Raw genomic sequence first — 19955 nt, forward strand, 5'->3', positions numbered from 1 at the left:
GACATGACACAATGAAAGCTATGTGATTGTTTATATAAGTATATGCAATGCATATGCATCGTTTTTTTATTTTAACTTCTGCAATATCACTTGATTCTACCTGTTGTAATATAGCTGAACTATAAAATATAACCTAAAATTTCTCTGGACTTGCATAGTCAGAATCATAGAGAAGATGACATCACTGAAAGTCAGGGAGCTGCAAATTTACGGCATCTAAATGGTTACATGGATCAGCTATCATGTAGAGGTTTGGATAAAACTGTTAACAAAATTTCATAAGGCAAGTATCAAAAAACTCTCTTTTATAAAGATGCGGGTGGTTATGACTGAAAATTGGGAAATGCAGGGTAATGCTAAAAATACAATGTGTCATCATTTCTTGGACTAGTAATGACGTTTGCTGCCTCAAGCTCTTGTTTTTGGAACCATCACAGGAACTCCATTTTCGCTTTATTTTTGAAATCAAGACATTTTCAGCTTTAATTAATATTAATTAATACTGAGTGCAGTAAAACACAGCACAATTTATTTTGTGATCTTAATACACACCATGATAAATACGTTTCTCCTTTTAAAAATCAAAATTTGTTTAGGTGCCAGGTCAGCATAATCCTTGCTTTAAGTGACTTCGGAAGATTAGATTATCATCACAGGCATTTACTTAATTTATGGTTTGCAGTATTATGAATTGTAAGAGGTTTCTTCTGTTTTAGCATGGCAGGTAAAAAAAAGTCTGAAGAAATATCTCATTAATATACCACATTGCTTCACAGAGTAAAACCGCTGTAAATCACTGTGTGCAATGCATTTTATGGGGCTTCAAAATATTTTTGAACCATGCCTCAAGTAAGAGCAGTCATAAGTAACAAAAATATAAGTACAGAAAGCAGCAATGATGAATCCTAGGACTAAGTGTTTGAAACATGGTCCAAGTCAAACACTAGCTGCTGTAGTTTGGTAAGGAATGGATTGAAGTACTCATCAAACCACTCTTCCATGGTGTTTGGGTAATAGATATTTTCCATAGCACTTCTGAGCTGTTCTGCATGTTGCTCCCACTTTGACAGCAGGCTGAGAGAGACAGGAAAAAACAGAGAATGTCAAAACTTTGTTGAAACAGCTAGCTAATACAATTTTAAGACACTGACATCTATACATTATATGCACTTTTTCAGAAAGTGAAGAAAATCCACAGGATATGCACAAAATGCAAATACATTGGCCTTTACTAAAATGTGAAACTACACATTAAAAGAACATTGCTGTAAATTTTGCATATCATTTGTCTATGCAAATTATCAGGGATACTTATGATATATTCAGGAATATTCAGGATCGAGAATATTCATGATATAATATCTTAAGGGATCAATGAGAAACTGTTCGCATAAACCTAAATGCAGGTGTGCCACAAACTGCATCTTATTTGTATGTGCAGCATGACAGGGGTATTCATGATACAGTACCTAGGTGTATCAGGAGTACAAATGAATATAATACATTAGTAGATTAAATAAGAGCCATCTGACAGATTTAAATACAGGATGAATTTTACTAAACAATTAATGCTTAATGAATTCTTACTGATACTGTCTAGGTCATTCAGTCATTCAAAGACTCATTCAATCATTCGATGGTTACCCATTTAATCCAGTTATGGGGTCATGGGGGAGCTGGAACTTAACCTGGATGTTTGCCGGCACAAGGAAGACAAATTAGTCCTGGATAGGAAAACAGTCTATCAGAGGACATGTACAAAAAAATACAGGGTATACACTCCCACTGGAAGTTTGCAGCACTGCTAGGCATATTTCTGGGAGGCGAAAAGATAATGAAGCACACAGCAAAATCTCATGCTGACACAGGAAGGGCATGCAGACTCTAAATAGACTGCACAAAGCTAAGAACTGAACACAACAAAATAAATAAATAAATAAAAAGAACTGACCAGGGCAGCCAAGTGCTATCGAGCAGCAACACTAACTACTGTACACTGCTGTGCTATCCTACCGGCCAAATTTAGCAATACGTGGGACTCAGGATACGAACTTCATTACATCATTTGCTACACTTGCAAAATCTGGGCATACATTCTAATCCGGAAATTTAAGACCAGAAAGGACTTAGACATATGCTAGTCATGGTATACATGCAATTCAACATAAAACAGTTCCCTACGAAATAAACTTTTTTCATTGACGTTTGAGCTATTATTTGTATATCTGTTTCATTACCTTATCAACAGACTGACAACATAAAATAAGTATCTATCTCATCTAGTTCACCTGTTTTCAAGCCGATAGGATAAACTGCAGATTCTACCTAATCTGGTATATTTTTCTTGCCCCTCAACAATTACCTTATGCTTACTCTTTGCAATCAAATACAGTACTCCCCACAGATTCTGACAATTCTTTTGATGCACTTATCAGGTTCAGTATTGCCCCCCTTTGGATTCAGTAATACACATTCTAAACTATTTAAATCCATGCTTATATGACTTCTGATGCACACTGTGGATTATTTTGTTGTCCTCCACACTAAATGTTTACAAATGTTTCAGGGGAACTGCTAAGATTAATTGATGTAGGGTCTCATCAACTATGGAAAAATGGAAAATCATTTTCCTATTTTTTTCTGTGCAGCATGCCTCTGTATCCATGCCAGCACCTCCATCAGCTTTGCTGCTGCTACCTCATGCGGTCTGCTTACTTTTACATTACCATCTAGATCTTTTTCCACATTTAGTGCTGCTTCTGCTTCTACATCTGTATACTCTCTTATCTGCTTTTCTTTTCCCAGTCACATAATGGCACAATTATTACTTTATTATTACTTATTTGTTACTTGTAACCAGGAAGCTCCAAATAGCTATAATACATTTTCAACAAAGGCCAGGAAAATGCCCCACTGTTACACAGACAGTTCATCATATACAATCAAACTGTTATTTGATTGTGAATATCAAATAGCAGTACAAAATCTTATAACATCAAACAATAAGATATTTGCAGGCAAACCCATGCAGATATTCAACAAGAGATGGATACGAACATTCGGCTAGCAAATCAAAAATAATAACAGTAAATTTGTGACTTGATTTTATATAATTATATAAGAAAATTTTCCCTTTGAGAATGGACTTCCAATTATTGTTCCAGCCTTAAAAGAGAATATAAATTTACTACAAGTCATCTCAAATAACATATGAAGATTCATAACCTTCTCACAGGTTTATAGGTGTTTACTAGGCTAAAGACCACAAGGGGGTTTTTAGGCCTATCATGCATTCCAGAACTCTGACAAGTTCTGGTACCCTTGATAAGTGTAAGCAGGGGCTTGGGAGATGAAACATTTATAAGCAGGGCCTGGAAGATGAACCATTTACAGGTTGCCTATGTCCATTAGAGACGTAGGTTCCAAACTGGGGATGAATTTCCTGTCCCCATCCAAGTTACACTTCAACTGGGTTAGACAGGAACTCTGCTTCACATGGACTGGGAGCCTGTTCCAGAGAAGGGTAGTCTCTGGGATACATACCTATCTCTCCAGCAGGTCCTATTTACACCACAGGCAAGGTTTAAGTCTTTAGAATGTGTAATTCCGGTGCTGTTTGATTTGTGGATATGCAGGAGGTCCACCAGATCATCAGTGGGGTCTGACAATGCCCTGTACGCCAGGCATAGTTCTCCTCTCAACAGCCTGTAGGAGACAAAATACAGGGATAGGGCCTTGCGACAGTCTGCATAGCACATGTTACTTATGCCCTGTATTTTTTTTAGTAAGGAGAATCTGTGGATGTTCCAATTGTTGGATATGCCTGGTTAGGTACATACCAAAGGGGGCATTGTACTCAATGATAAGTCTGATGAATGCCGAATACAGTAGAAAAATGACTTCCTTGGACCTAGATGTCACACCTTTGTTTGTAAGTTGCTCTTAGAAGAAACTGTTGCTCTGTACTTTCAAAAGCCAAATGGCTCTCAGTCAACCACAGAACCACCCTTCTAATCGCAGACTTTAGTGCATAAACTAATTAACCAAAATTACTTTCCATTCTTTACAAGCAAACTTCTGGAGTCAGCCAGCCATTACAACCTTAAATCTCTCCTTTATTCTTATGTCATTCTGCTAATTCTCCTTAACAAACTGCACTCAGTTAATCAGTATTTCTCTGTACTAGCACCAAACCAACCTATCCACAGTTTTATTTAGAATTAAAAATCTTCCTATTCAAAGATTCATAATTGTGAATGCTTCCAAAACAGAGGCATCACCTAAAACTCCATAAATCCCTGCACACAGCCTTTTGTCAAACTTCTCATATGTAGTAAATGATTCTCTCCTCTTGTGAGCTTACTAGATTTAATACTGCTGGCTGTCAAAAAAAAAAAAAAAAAAAAACATTTACAAAAAATGGAAATCAAAATCTAAACCAATTGTAACTGAAGTACTGAATACTGTAAAGGTGATAAAAGAACTGGAGTTGGGAATCTTTAGAAAAAAGGGAAGAATCAAATTAAATAGAAATAAATGAAATTTGTGGGGACAGTTCATGCAGAATAATGTTCAAAAACAGGAGGCTGAGTTAGGTTTAAGGGAAGGCAGGAATGTCATGTTAGAGTGAATGAAAAATTGTTAAAAATAAAACACATAAGATACTGCATGGCAATAACAATGGAAAATGTTCCTATGTTTTGTTTTCTCATTATGTATCTGCATTCATGTCATTATTTAAAATGTGATTAATTAATAAAGATGTTTAAGAAATCACCTTAGCCTTCAAACTGGTAAAGAAGCTTCAATATTATTTCTGTTAAAATATGAAACAAGATGGAAAGACCAGGACCCAAATCACAAGTAACCTATACTGAGGAAAATGGGACAATGTCAACCTAGAGAAAAACAATATAATGAATGCCATAACACTGAATGTAAAATGTTGAACTCTCAAAAAAGTGAAATATTAAAATGTTGAAATCAAAATACTTACACACCTACGTGTGCACAGCTAGACTACCCCCAACTGACACATGTTAGCACTTATCTTTTGGAGTTTCACTAACAGGGGACAGATATTCTTTGTTGACTGGCTGTGTACTGGTACTGTACACATATGTATTACGTGTATACTATTAATAGGTATCTTGAGTTTGATGTTGTAAAGTTTCAACATTTTGACATTTCAGAACTTGCATTCAGTTTTACGATTTTCGGTATACTAATATTCTAGAAGTTGTCATTCATCCCAAGAGGACACACAGGATCATAACAGTTTACTAGGCTATCGACCCAGAGGTCATTTCAAGCCTAGCTGATTCATCCCAAAGTAATACCACAGATATGCTAATCAATACCCAGGATTGTATTTAGTAATGACTGCCCATGTCCAGGAGAGTTGTGGGCACTATCCCCGGTAAGAATTTATGGTGCCCCATCCAGTCGTCCACATTCCTCTTGAACAGTGTCACAGAGGTGCTCTGCTTTACATGAACTGGCAACCTATTCCAAAGATGGGGCAGTCGCTGGGAGAGAAATCTGTCCCTCCAGCATGTCCTATTTAAGTCGCAGGCCATATTTAGGTCCCTGGAATGTTTAGCTCTAGTCCTGTTTGATTTGTGGATATGCAGCAAGTTCATTAGGTTTTGGTCTGAGATTGCTATGTAAGCCAGGCATAAGTCTCCCCTATGAAGTCTGTACAATACAGAGTATAGTGCAGGGACATTAGTCAGTCTGGTATGGCACATGCTGGAGTCCCTTGATCTTCTTTGTTAGAAATCTCTGAGGTTGCTCCAATTGTTGCAGGTGCTTTGCATGGTACATGCTGAACAGGGAGTTGTACTCAACTATGGGCCAGATTAGTGCCGAGCATAGAGGGGTTATAACCTCCTTTGGTCTTGAGGCGATGCCTTTATTAATCAAGTGTGCTACGTAGAAAGCCTTCCTTACTACAGTAGATACATGGTGGTCGAAGTTAAGGTCACAGTCTACTTGTGATCCCAGATCCCTTGCCAATTTGTGGGTACTTAGGTTATTGTTATTGATTTGATAGTGTGATGAGACATTGTTTTGTGCCAAAGGTAATGGCAATGCATTTCTTTGCACCCAAGTTTGAGACACTGACTAAGACACCAGTTGGTGGTCTGCATGAGGCTCTCCTGGAGTATACTGATATCAACCGGGGATTCAATAATTGCGCCCAGTTTGCAGTCGTCCGCAAAGTTGGTCAGCCACAACCCCTTAGTTTTGGCCTGAACTTCTGAGAAGTATATACCACACAGTAGGGGGCCCAGCACTTAATCCTGTGGCACCCCGGTGGTGACAGGTCTGCTAGTTGACATAGGTCACCCACTTTGATAGTGTGTGTCCTGTTTGTGAGCCAATTGGCAACCCATCTTACATCAAAGGGGTTTAAATTCAGTGTGCTAAGTTTATCGGTAATGCCTGAATGTGGGATTGTGTTGAAAGCCTTTGCCAAATCGAGGTATGCTATATGCACAGATTTGCCCTTGTCAATGGCCCTGGTCACATTTTCAAAGAAATCCACTAGATTTAACAGGCACGATCTGCCCTTGATGAAGCAGAATTGGGTTGGATCCAGGGTTTGGCGGTCACATATATCCTTATCTATGAGGTCCATAATGACACATTCCATGGCTTTACAAATGAAGCTCGTCAAGCTTATGGGTCTATAATTCCTCTGGTCTGTTAGGCCACCTTTGCGGAGGGTAATAACTGTTGCTGTTCTCCATTCTGCAGGAACAAAGCCTGTGGTTAGGTTATGATTGAAAAAGGTACTTAATGGTGATGCTAGTTCATGCTTTAATGTGTTTAGAAGATAGCCTGGGATGCCATCTGGTCCCACACAGGCTGTGTTTTTTGCCTTGGACAAGGTTTTAATGACCTATTCTTCACATATGTGTGTGTGTGTGTGTGTGTGTGTGGGGGGGGGGGGCAGTTTGGGGGAAGGTTTGTGATAAGTTTGGAGGGGATAAGGGAGTGAAATTTTCACCAAAACTAATTGCTACCAGGTTTGCTATCTCTGTGGGGTCAGCGTGTGTGATACTGTTAGTCACTAGTTGGGCCCTACCTTTTAGGCTATGTACGTAGCTGTAAAAGGCCTCATGGTTATCCTTGGCTGTGCTTGCTAGGTTTTTCTCAAAAGAGCCCTTTGAGGATTTGACATGTTGTCTTATTTGCCTGTTGAGGCTGAGGAGGGTGCTTTTCCATTGCTGGGGCCTCGCCTTTGTTTTCTTGGACAGCAACGTTTTGCATTTATTCTAAAGTTTGTTGATGCTGGATGTCCACCATGGCAGCTTGTTTTTACTTGGGGCTCTGGCTTTGATTCTTTCTGGTACAGCTGAGTCTTTATACTTATGGAAGTGACTGTACAGGGTTTTAGTGTAAGCTTCGGTGTAGTTACCACTACCAGTTGCTGGTGGGGCTTAGAATGCATTTATACCTTCACCTAGGAGGGTACAGTTTGTCTTGGTGAAATTTTTTAGTCTGACTTCACCCTTTGTGAGTTCTGGTGTTAGTGCCAGCTTGAAGGTGACTGATTTGTGGTCAGATTCAACTAATGAGGGTCCGACAGTTGCAGCAGTGCATCTATTTGACATACTAGTGAGGACCATATCTAGTATGTTTGTTCCTCTTGTCGGGGTATGAACAATTTGTTCCAGGGCATTTGAATTAACAAAATCAAGGAACCTTTGCAATATCGAGTTAGGGCTACCATAGGTTTCCCAGTTAATGGTGGGATAACTGAAATCCCTCATAACCAGAGTGTTCAGGAATATTTGGATTGACTCCAGTTTGATCAAGTAGGCTTTGCGCACGTCATGACCCATGGAGGGGGGGGGGTCTATAACTGGCTATGACTTGAATTGGGGTCTTACCCACAGTAACCTGTACTTGGAGTAACTCCATGGAGTTTTCCAATCTAACTAGACGGGAGGTGAATTTATCTCTAATATAGATATAAACATTGCCTGCCTCACTGGTTCTCACACATTCGTTTTGTGGTCTGAAGATGTAGAAGGCACTGTATCCTTGCAAGGCTGGGGATCTCTCTTGAGGCCTTGAGCCTGGTTTCTGTGACTGCACAGACATCTACATCTTCCAGTGATAGAAGTGACTCCAGGGTGTGGAGTTCTTAGTTTAAGCTCCTAGAGTTTAGCAGCATGACCCCTTATTTTGTTATGATTGGCAAATTTCACGTCAGTAAGTTTGTTTGCGAGACCTTGCCTAAAAAAGGCACTATGGGGGAGGTAAGAGACTTTGCCAGCAGCCAAAAGCCTAGTGGTCCCAGGTGCAAACCATCTCTGGTAAAGCAGGGAGGTTCATCAACCATTGGTTCCCAGGCTGACAGAGACTGGATCCCCTTTGAATGACACCACAAACTAAGCCAATTATTGAAATCAATGATTTTTTGTTCATACTGTGGCTTCATTCTAGGTGACGGTAGTATGCTGCTCAAGGATAGGGACATACCTGCCTGGGACACATTCAGAGAGCTCAATCATGTCTCTCTTCATATAGTCCTTTGAGGTGCATCTCTGGTCATTCACTTCAACACGAACTATGACAGAGTCATAATGGTACTTGTTGCTGAGAGACCTGAGTACATGCGTAAGCTGAAAAATTCTGGCACCGGACTGGCAGCTGACCATGACTTTCTCCTTGTCCAACCTGGTGAGTTGGCATCCATGTGTCTCACTATGGAGTCTCCAATGACAAGAAAATCTGTTTTTTGAGTGTTACGCCTTATGGGCTTGGTTGGTGAGATACTGGTGTTACTATGTGTCATGGGTGCTGCGGGAACTGTGTTAGTTGTATCAGTCTTGTGTTCTGGAGGACTCTGGTGTTTCGGTAAGTTTTTTGAGAGAACCTCCACGTAAGTAGATTTTTGTGTTTGATGCGTACTATGTGCATAAGTAGTGGTACTATGTGCATGAGTACTGGTGAGTGGGTTGACAACCTCTTCAGTGTTACTGTTTCATGTGCAAGAGAGCATGGATTCAAGATTCTTGGTGTAAATGCATCTCTTGCACTCTGTACTAGAGTGAATTATTAGTTGCGGGTTGTCAGTGTACATGAGGCAATTGCTACACTGCCTCAAGAGACCCAAGTCAACAAGGTTGGCAGGAGAAACAACTGTAGTTCAGCTGTCCATAATGCTATGATGAAAACTGTTATCACAAATGGGGGTGCTTTTCAAGACCAATCAAGGAGGAGCTCAGTGGATGGATATTTCTGCCGGGGGGTTTTTGCTGGTGTTTTAATGCATTACAGCTCACTAGCAGTATTTCTTTGACTGGAAAAGTACTAAGGATGAGGGCTACACTAATGTGTTACAGATGTAACTAAGGGGAAAATTGTTGAATTTATCTGTCGGGCTATGGTACACAACTGCGGGGCTGCACAATGCATAAACATGCGGAACCCTGCTCAAATGCAGAGCTTTAATACCAGAAGTTAAAAACTTGAAAACATTTTTTAAAAGGTTCAGAAGGACCAATGAGGATGCTTACTCCAAGTCCTAGACCAACCACCCTTCCCCAGACAGGTTCCCATCAGCAAACTTGTCTCACTACAGTGCAAAAGGGACATTTCCAATCAAAGATGGCCAGGAAAATGTGCTCAGAACAAACAGCCACTACAAACAGACCCAGATGCAGCAAACCTGTATCTAGACTATGCTACAGATACTAGCTACTCTAATTTTGGTGGAAAACACTAGAGAAAGTTTAACATGGCAGAAAAACAGCAGTGAAACACCAAAAAAGTTTTAAACAGAAGAAAAACAGCAAGGAGACTATAAAGAATGTTTAAAACAGCTAACAAATCAGTTATTTTAACACTGCTTGGTGAGAAAACCAAAACAAGCTGAACAGATTGCTTTGCAACAGTAAAAAGTGCCAGCAAATACTTAAACAGTGAAAATAGCAAAAAGAGCTTTCTAAACAGTGAAATCAGCAATAAAATATGATTTAGCAGGCACAGTAATACAGACAATTGCATTACAACAGTGCAGTTTTGTACACAGTATATAAATACAGTATTAATGTAGGCATCTAGCAATAAAAAGCGCAGCAAATAGTATAAATAAACAAAAGCAAAAAAAAAAAAAAACAGGCAACTTATGGTTTTTGGGAATTTCAGAAGCCTCTAGTTGTCTGGTATCTCAGCTCAGAGTTGTGACTGGTAGTCCAACTTGAGTTCAGTTTGGTACAAACAAGCCCAGAAGGGGCCTGCTTTGCAGCTGGCAACCAAATACTGAAGCTCTTCTACTTGCCTGATTATGTTTTCTATGTAGACGGGCTTTAAGAATACATAAGGGAACAGGACTGCAGTTTCAGAAAGGGAAGCAGAGTTGGTGATCATAGTAACTGGAGCAGTCAAGAGGGTTCTATCAGAATGATTTGTACCTCTTCACCAAAAGATGCAGAATGAAGGAATCAGTGGAATAAAGGAACCAACAGAAAGGCACACAGACCACTGCAGGATTGACTATTCTTGGGGGAAACAGATTGTTGGCCAGAGATGAAAAAATGTCATAGGAAGGCTGACTTAAACAGAGTAAACCACTTTCAAACTGCAGGACCAATTACTGGGAGCACAAAGGTTCTGGCAGGACTTATCCATTATATAATGCATAAAAATAACTTAGCTTGTCCATTATGGAAATCTACTCGCAGAAAATGAATGACCCCTTGAAAAGCTCTGCTGCAATGGCTCACTTCCATTTGTACCACATCTTCCTGCAAAAATGATCCCCTCTGTTGATATGTAGGGCCACCACCATTTTGTTGGACTGGACAGAGACACAATCCCTAGGACACCAACAAATGCAAGTCTTTTCTCATCCTTGAGATACTAATAAGCAAACTGTACTCCTTAGCTGACAAAACACTGAAGACAGTGTGGTCACACTGAAATGCACCTACTACTCCAGAGAGGACCTGGCCACTGATTCTATTGGCTTCACAGACAGGCTCTGAAATGCCTTTCTCCAAAGGAGGTTACTTGACAGGATCCATGTCATCACCTTGACTCTGCAGGTGTTAGTTTGATCTGATAAATGGACAAATCTCTTTCCTGATGACAGTGGACCCCAAGTACCTACTGAAGACTTGTCTTGTACAGTACTGCAAACAGAATCTGAATGGCTGCATTCAGACTTAGTGCTCAGATAAAGGTGCGGCTTAAGCTTGTTTGACTCAAAGCAGCTGAGGCATCGTACCAAACATACTCCTTTACAAAGAGGGGTTTAGCACTAAAGACGTCAGTGTCAATACTGCACCCTGTAAAATTCATCAGCTAGGTTGGAAGTGGCTATGACTTTTATCTTGTTGATCATAATTCCCACAGGACAGGAACAGGGTTAGGACAGAATCCCTAACCACAATGAGATTGGTTCTGGAGGCTAGTAGACAGGGCAATCACCCAGACAGTGGATAACACTAATGTCTATGGTATAAAGTGCACTCACCACTGCAGCCATGCATATCATGAACACTGTGGAAGATGAAGACAGAACAAAAAGCAGAGTTCTTTCTTTTTTGATGAATTGTATTTATTGCATTTAATAACAGGTATCAAAGCAAATCACATCAACATAATACGGATTTACAAAAAAATATATCAAGCAACAAAAGAACAAACAAAATGACTACACTTTTTTTAAAGAAAAATTGCAGCATGAAGAAAAATTAAACAATCATAAAAAGATTAATATCAAATGCATTCAATGGTAAAGATATAAACAAGAAGAGACTGCTGACACAATGATCCAAGTTAAGTCTACACAACAGTTTTTCAAGCAAACTCACTTTTTAAGGAACTGAATGGCTCTGATGCAGAAGGAAGGGAACCCCTTACAAATCTCATATGATCTTGATGTCCAGGTAGGCATCCTGGAGATGCAAAAATCACATCTAGTTTCTGGTGGATATAAGAGGAAGGATGGACTGAATAATGGCCATGTAGAACCTCATACATGAAATGAAATTCTGATGTTGCAGAAATCAAAAAAGGGTCCGAAGTCTCCTGTCTTTCTTAGGTTCATAGGTCCATAGGTTAGTACTAGGCTAACTGCCCTTGTGAGCCATTGTAAGCCTAGATAATTATCCCTTGTGAGACTCGAACCCTGCACCTTGTGTTTGTAAGGCAAACACCTTAACCATTAGGCCACCCTCCAACCCTTTTTACCACAAGAAATATTTATAAACCCTCTGATCATAATGGTCCTCAAGGACATTTTGAACAGCTAATGGGAGTGCTTGACATAGTGTTCCTCACCCAAGAGGAGTGTTGGCATAGATCCTGGATTGCGATTTGTCAGCTTGAGAGACGCATAGAAGGTCCCAGCCTTTTAGGAATCCAACTCATGAACTGTTCTATGATGAATATTATGGCTTAGTGTGAGTAGCAGAAGAGCTCTGAGTACTGTTAGGGCTGGTTGTGCTTTCTTATCCCAGTGTGTGACACAACACAACAATCTGGCAGAAGGTGATCAGACTCCTAAGTTCAAGAAAGATAGAGAAAAATATTTTTACCTCCATCACTGACACACAGTCTTTTCTGCTTTTCCTCAGATGACTCTGGATGGAGCCAGAGAAAGGGATAACATAAAGGCAAGAGGGAAGGCAGCTTGGAAAGAGGAGAACTGCTCTTGCATAGGACGACAAAACATGCAATGACACTGTGCATGTAACTGTTTAAATCTGCTCTGTGCTCCTTTTCTGCTAATGTTAAGCACCAAGCACCGGCATGAGGCTCCAACCTTCTGTGCAGTGAAGTGAGACAGGGAGAAAATATTGATAATTCGGCTACTGCAAAAAGATAAAATTCCAAAAGCCACTAGAGAAGACTTCTGAAGTTAGATCAGTCCTGTCTTTTGGAGTACACCAGCTTTGCAGACAGTACAATAATTACTGCTGCCTGTGGAACAAATATTATCTGGTCCAGGGATTGAGTCTACAACAGGAAGCACTGAGGTGGCAATGGCTAGACTGATTGTTGCTGGGAAGGAATATGCCTACAAGAGGAAATCAAGGGCACATAAGCTATAGTCTGGAAAACAATGCACATTTACAAATATCTACCAAGCCTTGTAACTGCGGAATACAGTGACATCAGGGAAGCTGGAATACTAGGACATGGACATGCCATGGATATATATACCCTGACAAGTCCTTCAGTCTTGCTGTTATCTCATACTGAATGAGATGGTTTATGCTTTTTGCAATAACTGACCCCAAATTATTAATTTTCTGGGTTTTCAAGGCTGATTCTCCAAAACGTATCACATACTCTTTGGTTACCATTCCACAGATGCACTGCCATGCGCACATGGAAGGGAAGAAGTAGAGCCACCACCTCTCAGAACATGACTGCAGCCTCTTCAGGCTACTTACTTGGCTTGCTGTCCTAAAAAGTTCTACTCCCCCAGCCTTGATGTCAATTGCAAACACACTGCCCTGTGTGTTCTACTGCACACGCAGTGATTTTTTTAACAGAAAACATCACCGTGGGTCCTGTATTTAAGCAAGTTAAGTTCTCTGCTTTTATATAACATTATATCGTACTGCTTAACGGCATGGGGGAGACAGTAGCACCAGCTAGTCTGCCCTTTTAAGTGTTTTTAACATCCTACTCCCCCCCCCCCTCTCTCCCTGCCCTTTTTACCCTTTGTAACCTACTCCATGTCGACCCAAATGGCTGTGTTGATTTTGTGTCCAGCACCCATTCTTGTAGACCATTATATGTGTCCAGTATCCTGAATACGAAAAAGTAGCTTTGGAGATCCAGGAAGTAGATTGCCCCTACAACCTAGTGCCTGCACATTCTCCTTCTCCCTAATTCTTTTGTATTAACAATGATCCCTTTGCACCTTCATGATAAGATCTTGTGCAGCAGTATCTTGACACCCCCTATCTCTCCTGGTCTTAACAACAACTCCAGCATCTCTAGCTTCTGCCCCCCCCAATTCAAGTCTTCTGGCAGCTTTCCCCTAAAATGCTTTCAACAGCCTAATGTCGTTTTACTTACATGGCTTCCAGAACTGCATGCATTACTCAAGGCTGAGCAGAATGGAAGCAGTACCTCTTTGGTCTTAGAACCTGTCCCATTGAGGATACACTCCAGCATTCTGATTTTGCTGCTGCCACTGCCTTCTTACTCTGTCTGCACATGGTGGTCCAGTTCAGGTCTATACAACCTTCCCTCACTGTTTTCCTACTGCTGCTATCAGATCCACTCTCTACAATGAATTCTCCCCCCCAGGGCTGCTGTGGACTAAGTGAAGTAGTCTGTATTTATTTGCAGTGAACCTCAACTACCACCTTTGTGTCCCCTGTTTAATCTTTACAAATCCTTCATCAGACTCTTCCTTCACAGCGTTCACTGATGCTGCTATCCCTGACTGCTTCCTTCTGTTTTGATGTTATTTTGGTCTGTCTAGTTTCCCTGTATTTCCTTACATTACATGAACATGGTAATTTTTCTCAAGCCTTCTTTGTTATATCTTTTGAGAAAGTACAGTTGGGTAAAATCTCATAACAGTAGATGTCCTTCTCTTCACTGTTGCAGTATTCATAACCTAAGTGATCTCCTGCCAAGGATAGCCCAACATTTGGCCAGTATACCAAAGCCTTTAGTACTCACAGGTGTTGTACATTACATGTATGTTACACCTGTGCAAGGCATAGGGCATAAAAGTGAAGTACGGACGCACACACTCAAGAACTGGAAAAGCCCCAGAGGAACAAAATGTCCCTAGTGACAAGAGAAAACGTGAGAAAAATGCAGAACAGCTCCTTGGCCAGAAGGGCAAGAAAGAACAAGGCTACAGCAGAGGGCACACTCAAGAACTGGAAAAGCCCCAGAGGAACAAAATGTCCCTAGTGACAAGAGAAAACGTGAGAAAAATGCAGAACAGCTCCTTGGCCAGAAGGGCAAGAAAGAACAAGGCTACAGCAGAGGGGTCAGGAAGGAGGGAGTGAATACTGCAACTGTGAAGAGAAGGACATCTACTGTTATGGTAACATCTTACACAACTGTACTATGCCTTTCTATATCACTGTTGCAGTACTCATAACCGAAGGGAGAGTACAAGAGCTCAAGAGGAAGCCGGGGAGGATAGCCCTGGCAAAGCCATCTCTGGCCCTGGAAATAACATCCAACTTATAATGCTTAGTGAAAGTATGACCAGAGGACCGAGTAAGCAGGTTCAAGGATGGAATTCATATCCAGCCCCTTGAAAAAGCAATACAGCCATAGTAGAATGAGCCTTTACTGATGATGAAAGACATTTTCCATGAAAAGAATAACAAAAAGAAATCGTCTTAGAAATCCAGGAACAGATGGTTTGCTTAGAGACAGCCAAACCGAAAGACATGGAATGACAGGAAACAAAAAGCTGCTCAGATTTGTGAATAACTTTAGCTTTGTCCACATAATGTCCATGCAAATCCAATGTGTGAGGTACCTTCTCATTGGCAGACTCTGCAGAAGGGAAAAAAGAGGGAAGATGAATAAACTGATTACAGGAAATCTCATTAACCACCTATGGCATACAATAAGAATTAGTACAAAGAGACACACTGTCTCTGTGGAAAACTAGGAAAGAAGCAATGCCCATGACAGCCTTAAATTCAGAGATGCTCTTGAAGTAAGAGCAAAAGGATAACAGTCTTCCAAGTACAATGTTGTACAGAAGCTGAAGAAGCAGGCTCAAAAGGAACCGGAATCAATTTTTCAAGAATTAATCTGTGGTCCCAAGAAGGTGGAATAGGCTTCCTGGGAGCCATGATATGAAGGATGCCTTAAGAAACTGCTTGACCTCAAATCAAGAGGACAAAGGAGGATGTAATGGCAGACAAACTACAGTTTTGTACCTACCATAAATGTAGATGTTCGAGTGTAGACACTGCTGCAGTCATTACACTTGGGTTATCCTGCCATCAGGTGGTTCCGCAGTCGGCCTGAGTTCCAAAGTCTTGGTCCAGCGTCGGTTGCTGTCGCTTCTTCCCTGACGTCAGTGCGCCAGGGGGATATAAGATGCAGCCGATGCCATTTTCTTCAGTTTTTCTTGCCCCAGATGTCAGGTTCCCCCAAATAGGTAGGCCTTTCAAATTGCTAGTAAAAAATATATAATAGAAAAGCAAACAACCATTTTTAATTACCAGCAAATACTCCCTTTAGGCAATAAGGGTAGAAGACCTTGGTATGTACCAGAATGTAAGAGGGGAAGGAGGGAGGGTAACCTGGACTGCAGCAGTGTCTACACTCGAACATCTACATTTATAGTAGGTACAAAACTGTACTATGTTCATCGTGTTACACTGCTGCAGTCATTACACTTGGGTAGAATCCCAAAGCTGAGGTAGGGTGGATGGATCTATAAGGCATTAGGGGTGGCTATAAGGCCCTGCAGCACAGCAGTGGCAAAGCCTGCTCTGGATTTGGAATATAAAGGCAAATGGTAATGCTTGGTGAAGGTATGTACAGAACTCCATGTTGCTGCTTCTAAAATATCCTTGGTAGGCACTCCCCTGAGGTAGGCAGTTGAAGTGGCAGTTGCCCTGGTAGAGTGAGATCTAATGCTGGTAGGTACAAGATTCCCATGGTGTGTATAGCAAAGATGTATACAGTGAGCTATCCACTTTGAAATAGTCTGCTTTGAAATGGCATTTCCCTGTGCTCCTGCAGAGTATGATACCAATAATTGCTCAGATTTTCTGAAAGCTTTGGTTTTGTCCAAGTAGAAGCGTAACTGTCTGTGAATGTCCAAGGAATATAGTAGTCTCTCCCCTTTGTTCTGTGGGTTTGGATAAAAGGTTGGCAAGTGAATAGTTTGGTTTAGAGCCACACTTGATACTACCTTTGGCATAAACGTAGGGTTAGTTCTTAAGGATACCCTGTCCTGGTGGAAGATGAGGAAAGGTTCCACTGCCATTAGTGCCTGTAATTCTGAAACTCTTCTTGCTGATGTTATTGCCAGTAGCAGAGCAGTCTTCCAAGAGATTTATTTTAATTCTTCCAAGAGATTTATTTTAATTCTGCTGTGTTAGCTGGCTCAAAAGGAGGTAAAGTTAATTTTTCCAAAACAAAGTTGAGGTCCCAAGTTGGTGTAGGTGCTCTACGGGGTGGTCTCATGTTTTTAGCCCCTCTGAGGTACTGTTTGAGCAAAGGATTAGAAAAAATTGGTGGATCCGTGTTGTAATGAGCAGAAATGGCTGAGGCATGAATCTTGATGGATGAGAAAGAGAGGCCCTTGTCCAGCATCTCAGTTAAGTATTGAAGTATCTGAGGAATGTTTGGGACAAGAGGATCAAGGCTGTCTGCTTGGTTCCAGGCACAGAATCTCTTCCATTTATCCGAGTAGGCTTTCCTGGTGCTAGGCCTTCTGGCCTCCAGAATGACATCCATAACAGCTTTGGAGACAGGCAATGCTTGCTTGGTTAAGGAATTTTCCATGCAGCTAGATTTAAGGTCTTTAGCTGGCTGTGAAGTATGATTGTTGTGTTGTGTCAGCAGCTGTGGGATTTGAGGCAAAATCCAGGGTGGTTCTTGTGCTAAGTTCTTTAAGATTGGATACCAGTGCTGGCGTGGACAGTCTGGTGCAATGAGGATCATCTTTGGCTCTTCCTGCCTGGCTTTTATGAGTACCTTTGGAAGGAGAGGTAAAGGAGGGAAAGCGTATACTTGTAGTTTTTTCCAGCTAAATGAGAGGGCATCCACTTTCCATGCTTGTGGATGGTAGCTCCTTGTGCAGAATTTCTATAGTTGGCAGTTCATTGGGGATGCAAACAGATCTATGTCTGGTTTCCCCCATTTTTGTGCTATCATTCTGAAAATTTGTGGACTCAATTGCCATTCGTGAGGATCCATGATGTTTCTGCTTAGGTCGTCTGCCAGTGTGTTTTTCTCTCCTGGCAGGAATTGTGCCTGCAGATGAACTTGGTAGTTTAAAGCTGTGTTCCACAAGGTCATGGCTTGTCTGCAGAGGGGGTAGGAGTGTGTTCCCCCTTGCTTGTTTATGTACCACATAACTGTGGTGTTGTCTGTCTTTAGCAGTAGTTGTCCTGGATGTAGCAGGTCCTTGAAAGTTATAATTGCATTTTGTACAGCTAGCATCTCTTTTTGATTGATGTGGAGATGTCTTTGTTCTGCGGGCCACTCGCCCTGAATGCATTTTCCTGCCATGTGTGTTCCCAAGGCGTAATCCGACGCATCTGTTGTCAGTGTCTGCCTGGCTGTGGGTTGAGTAAAAGGCTTTCCCTTGTTGAGGTGACAAGCTTGGGCCCACCATTGAAACTCCTGTTGAAGGCAAGGAATTAGTGGTATAACTGTTTCCAGATCTTGACAGTGTTGAGACCATACACTCTTTAGGTGCCATTGTAGTTTCCTCATATGCAATCTGGCATATGGAATTAGTAGTATGCAAGATGCCATGTAGCCCAAGGCCTACAGAATTTTTCTTGCAGGGAGTTGGGTCTTTGTTGCCATTAAATGAAAACATTGAGTCAATTGTCCTTGCTTGTCTGGCGTGAGATAAGCCATCTGGGCCGTTGTGTTTAAGCTGGCACCCAGGAATATTATCTGTTGTGAGGGCACTAGTTTTGATTTGTTTTCATTTACTGCTAACCCCAGGCAACTTAATAACTTTTTTACGTACGCCAGATGCTTTAGAAGAATGTCCTTGCTCTCTGCTTGGATTAGGCAGTCGTCCAGGTATGGGTAAATTTGAATTCCTTTTTGCCTGCAAAATGCAATTACTGGTGCCAGGCACTTTGTGAAGACACTGGGCGCAGTAGATAAGCCAAAGGGCAGTGCTGACAATTGATAGTGCATTGAACCTGCTAGAAATCTGAGGTATCTTCTGCAGTTTTGTCTGATAGGGACCTGCAGGTATGCCTCTTTGAGGTCCAAAGTCAAGAGCCAAGCTTTCTTGCCCAGCATGGGAAGAAGCTGCTGTAGTGTCAACATTTTGAATTTCGGAACATCCAGGTAAGTGTTCAGAGAAGAAAGGTCCAGAATGGGTCTCCACGCTTTGTCCATTCTGGGAACCAGAAAGAGTCTTGAGTAAAATCCTTGGCCTTGCTCTTGTGGTGGTACCTTTTGAATAGCTCTCACGTCCATGAGTGCTGTAATTTGTTTTTGAGCTTTTGCCCATTGATTTGGTGGCAGATTTGGCATTCCTTTTAACCTTGGAAGAGTGTGGTAGTGAAACCTGTAACCTTGAGATATGATGTTGAGAACCCATTTGTCTTTGGTGATGCAATGCCAACTGTGGTAGAAAAGAGCCAGCTTTCCTCCTAAGGGAGCTGCCAAGAGAGAGATGTTTGGCAGCTGTAGTGGGAAAGTCATTGAGACTGTTTTTTATAAGGTTGAGGCCTGTCCTCCCCTTCTTTCTGGCCTGGTGTACCCCATTGTCGAGGTCTGTAAGGGCCTTGTGTCTGACCTCTACCTCTTGGACGTCTATATCTGCCCCTTTGAGGTCTGTCTGTGACTGGAAAGGACCAATTTTTTGTTGGCCAATTTCTGCTAAAACGAGGAGGTTGAACCTGTAAGAAATCTTTGACCGTTTGCATAGATTTTGCCTTATCCTCCATCTTTTTTAATACTTCCTCTGCCTTAACTCCAAACAACACATCCCACTGCAAAGGTGCATCCAGTAATTTGGCTTTAACATGATCTGGTAGCGAATGTTCTTTTAACCAAGCATGCCTTCTAATGACAGAGCCTGTAACTGCTGCTCTACAGGAGGCCTCTAAGGAATCAAAACCACATTGCAAAGTATGTTTTCCCACTTGTTCAGCTGCATGCAATAAATCCTGCATTTCTTTCAAATTAGGGGGATCTGAATCTGGAAGCATCATTTGTTTCAACTGAGACATTAAAAATTGCTGATATTTTAGCATGTGAAACTGGCAATTCAAGGC

General features: G+C 41.3%; 1 protein-coding gene across 1 annotated transcript in view; it reads right to left on the bottom strand.

Annotated features, from left to right (window-relative positions):
• Positions 1–507: 507 nt before the first annotated feature.
• The window catches only part of HEXD (hexosaminidase D), a 651835-nt gene continuing 632387 nt past the window's right edge, over positions 508–19955 (bottom strand). Inside the window, exon 14 of the mRNA XM_044085015.1 lies at positions 508–1074. Coding sequence (XP_043940950.1) covers positions 912–1074 — 163 coding nt within the window. The 3' untranslated portion in view covers positions 508–911. The remainder of the gene's footprint in view (positions 1075–19955) is intronic.

This window comes from Protopterus annectens, chromosome 10.part0, assembly GCF_019279795.1.
Source record: "Protopterus annectens isolate FY-2018-M chromosome 10.part0, PAN1.0, whole genome shotgun sequence".
Classification (NCBI taxonomy): Eukaryota; Metazoa; Chordata; order Ceratodontiformes; family Protopteridae; genus Protopterus; species Protopterus annectens.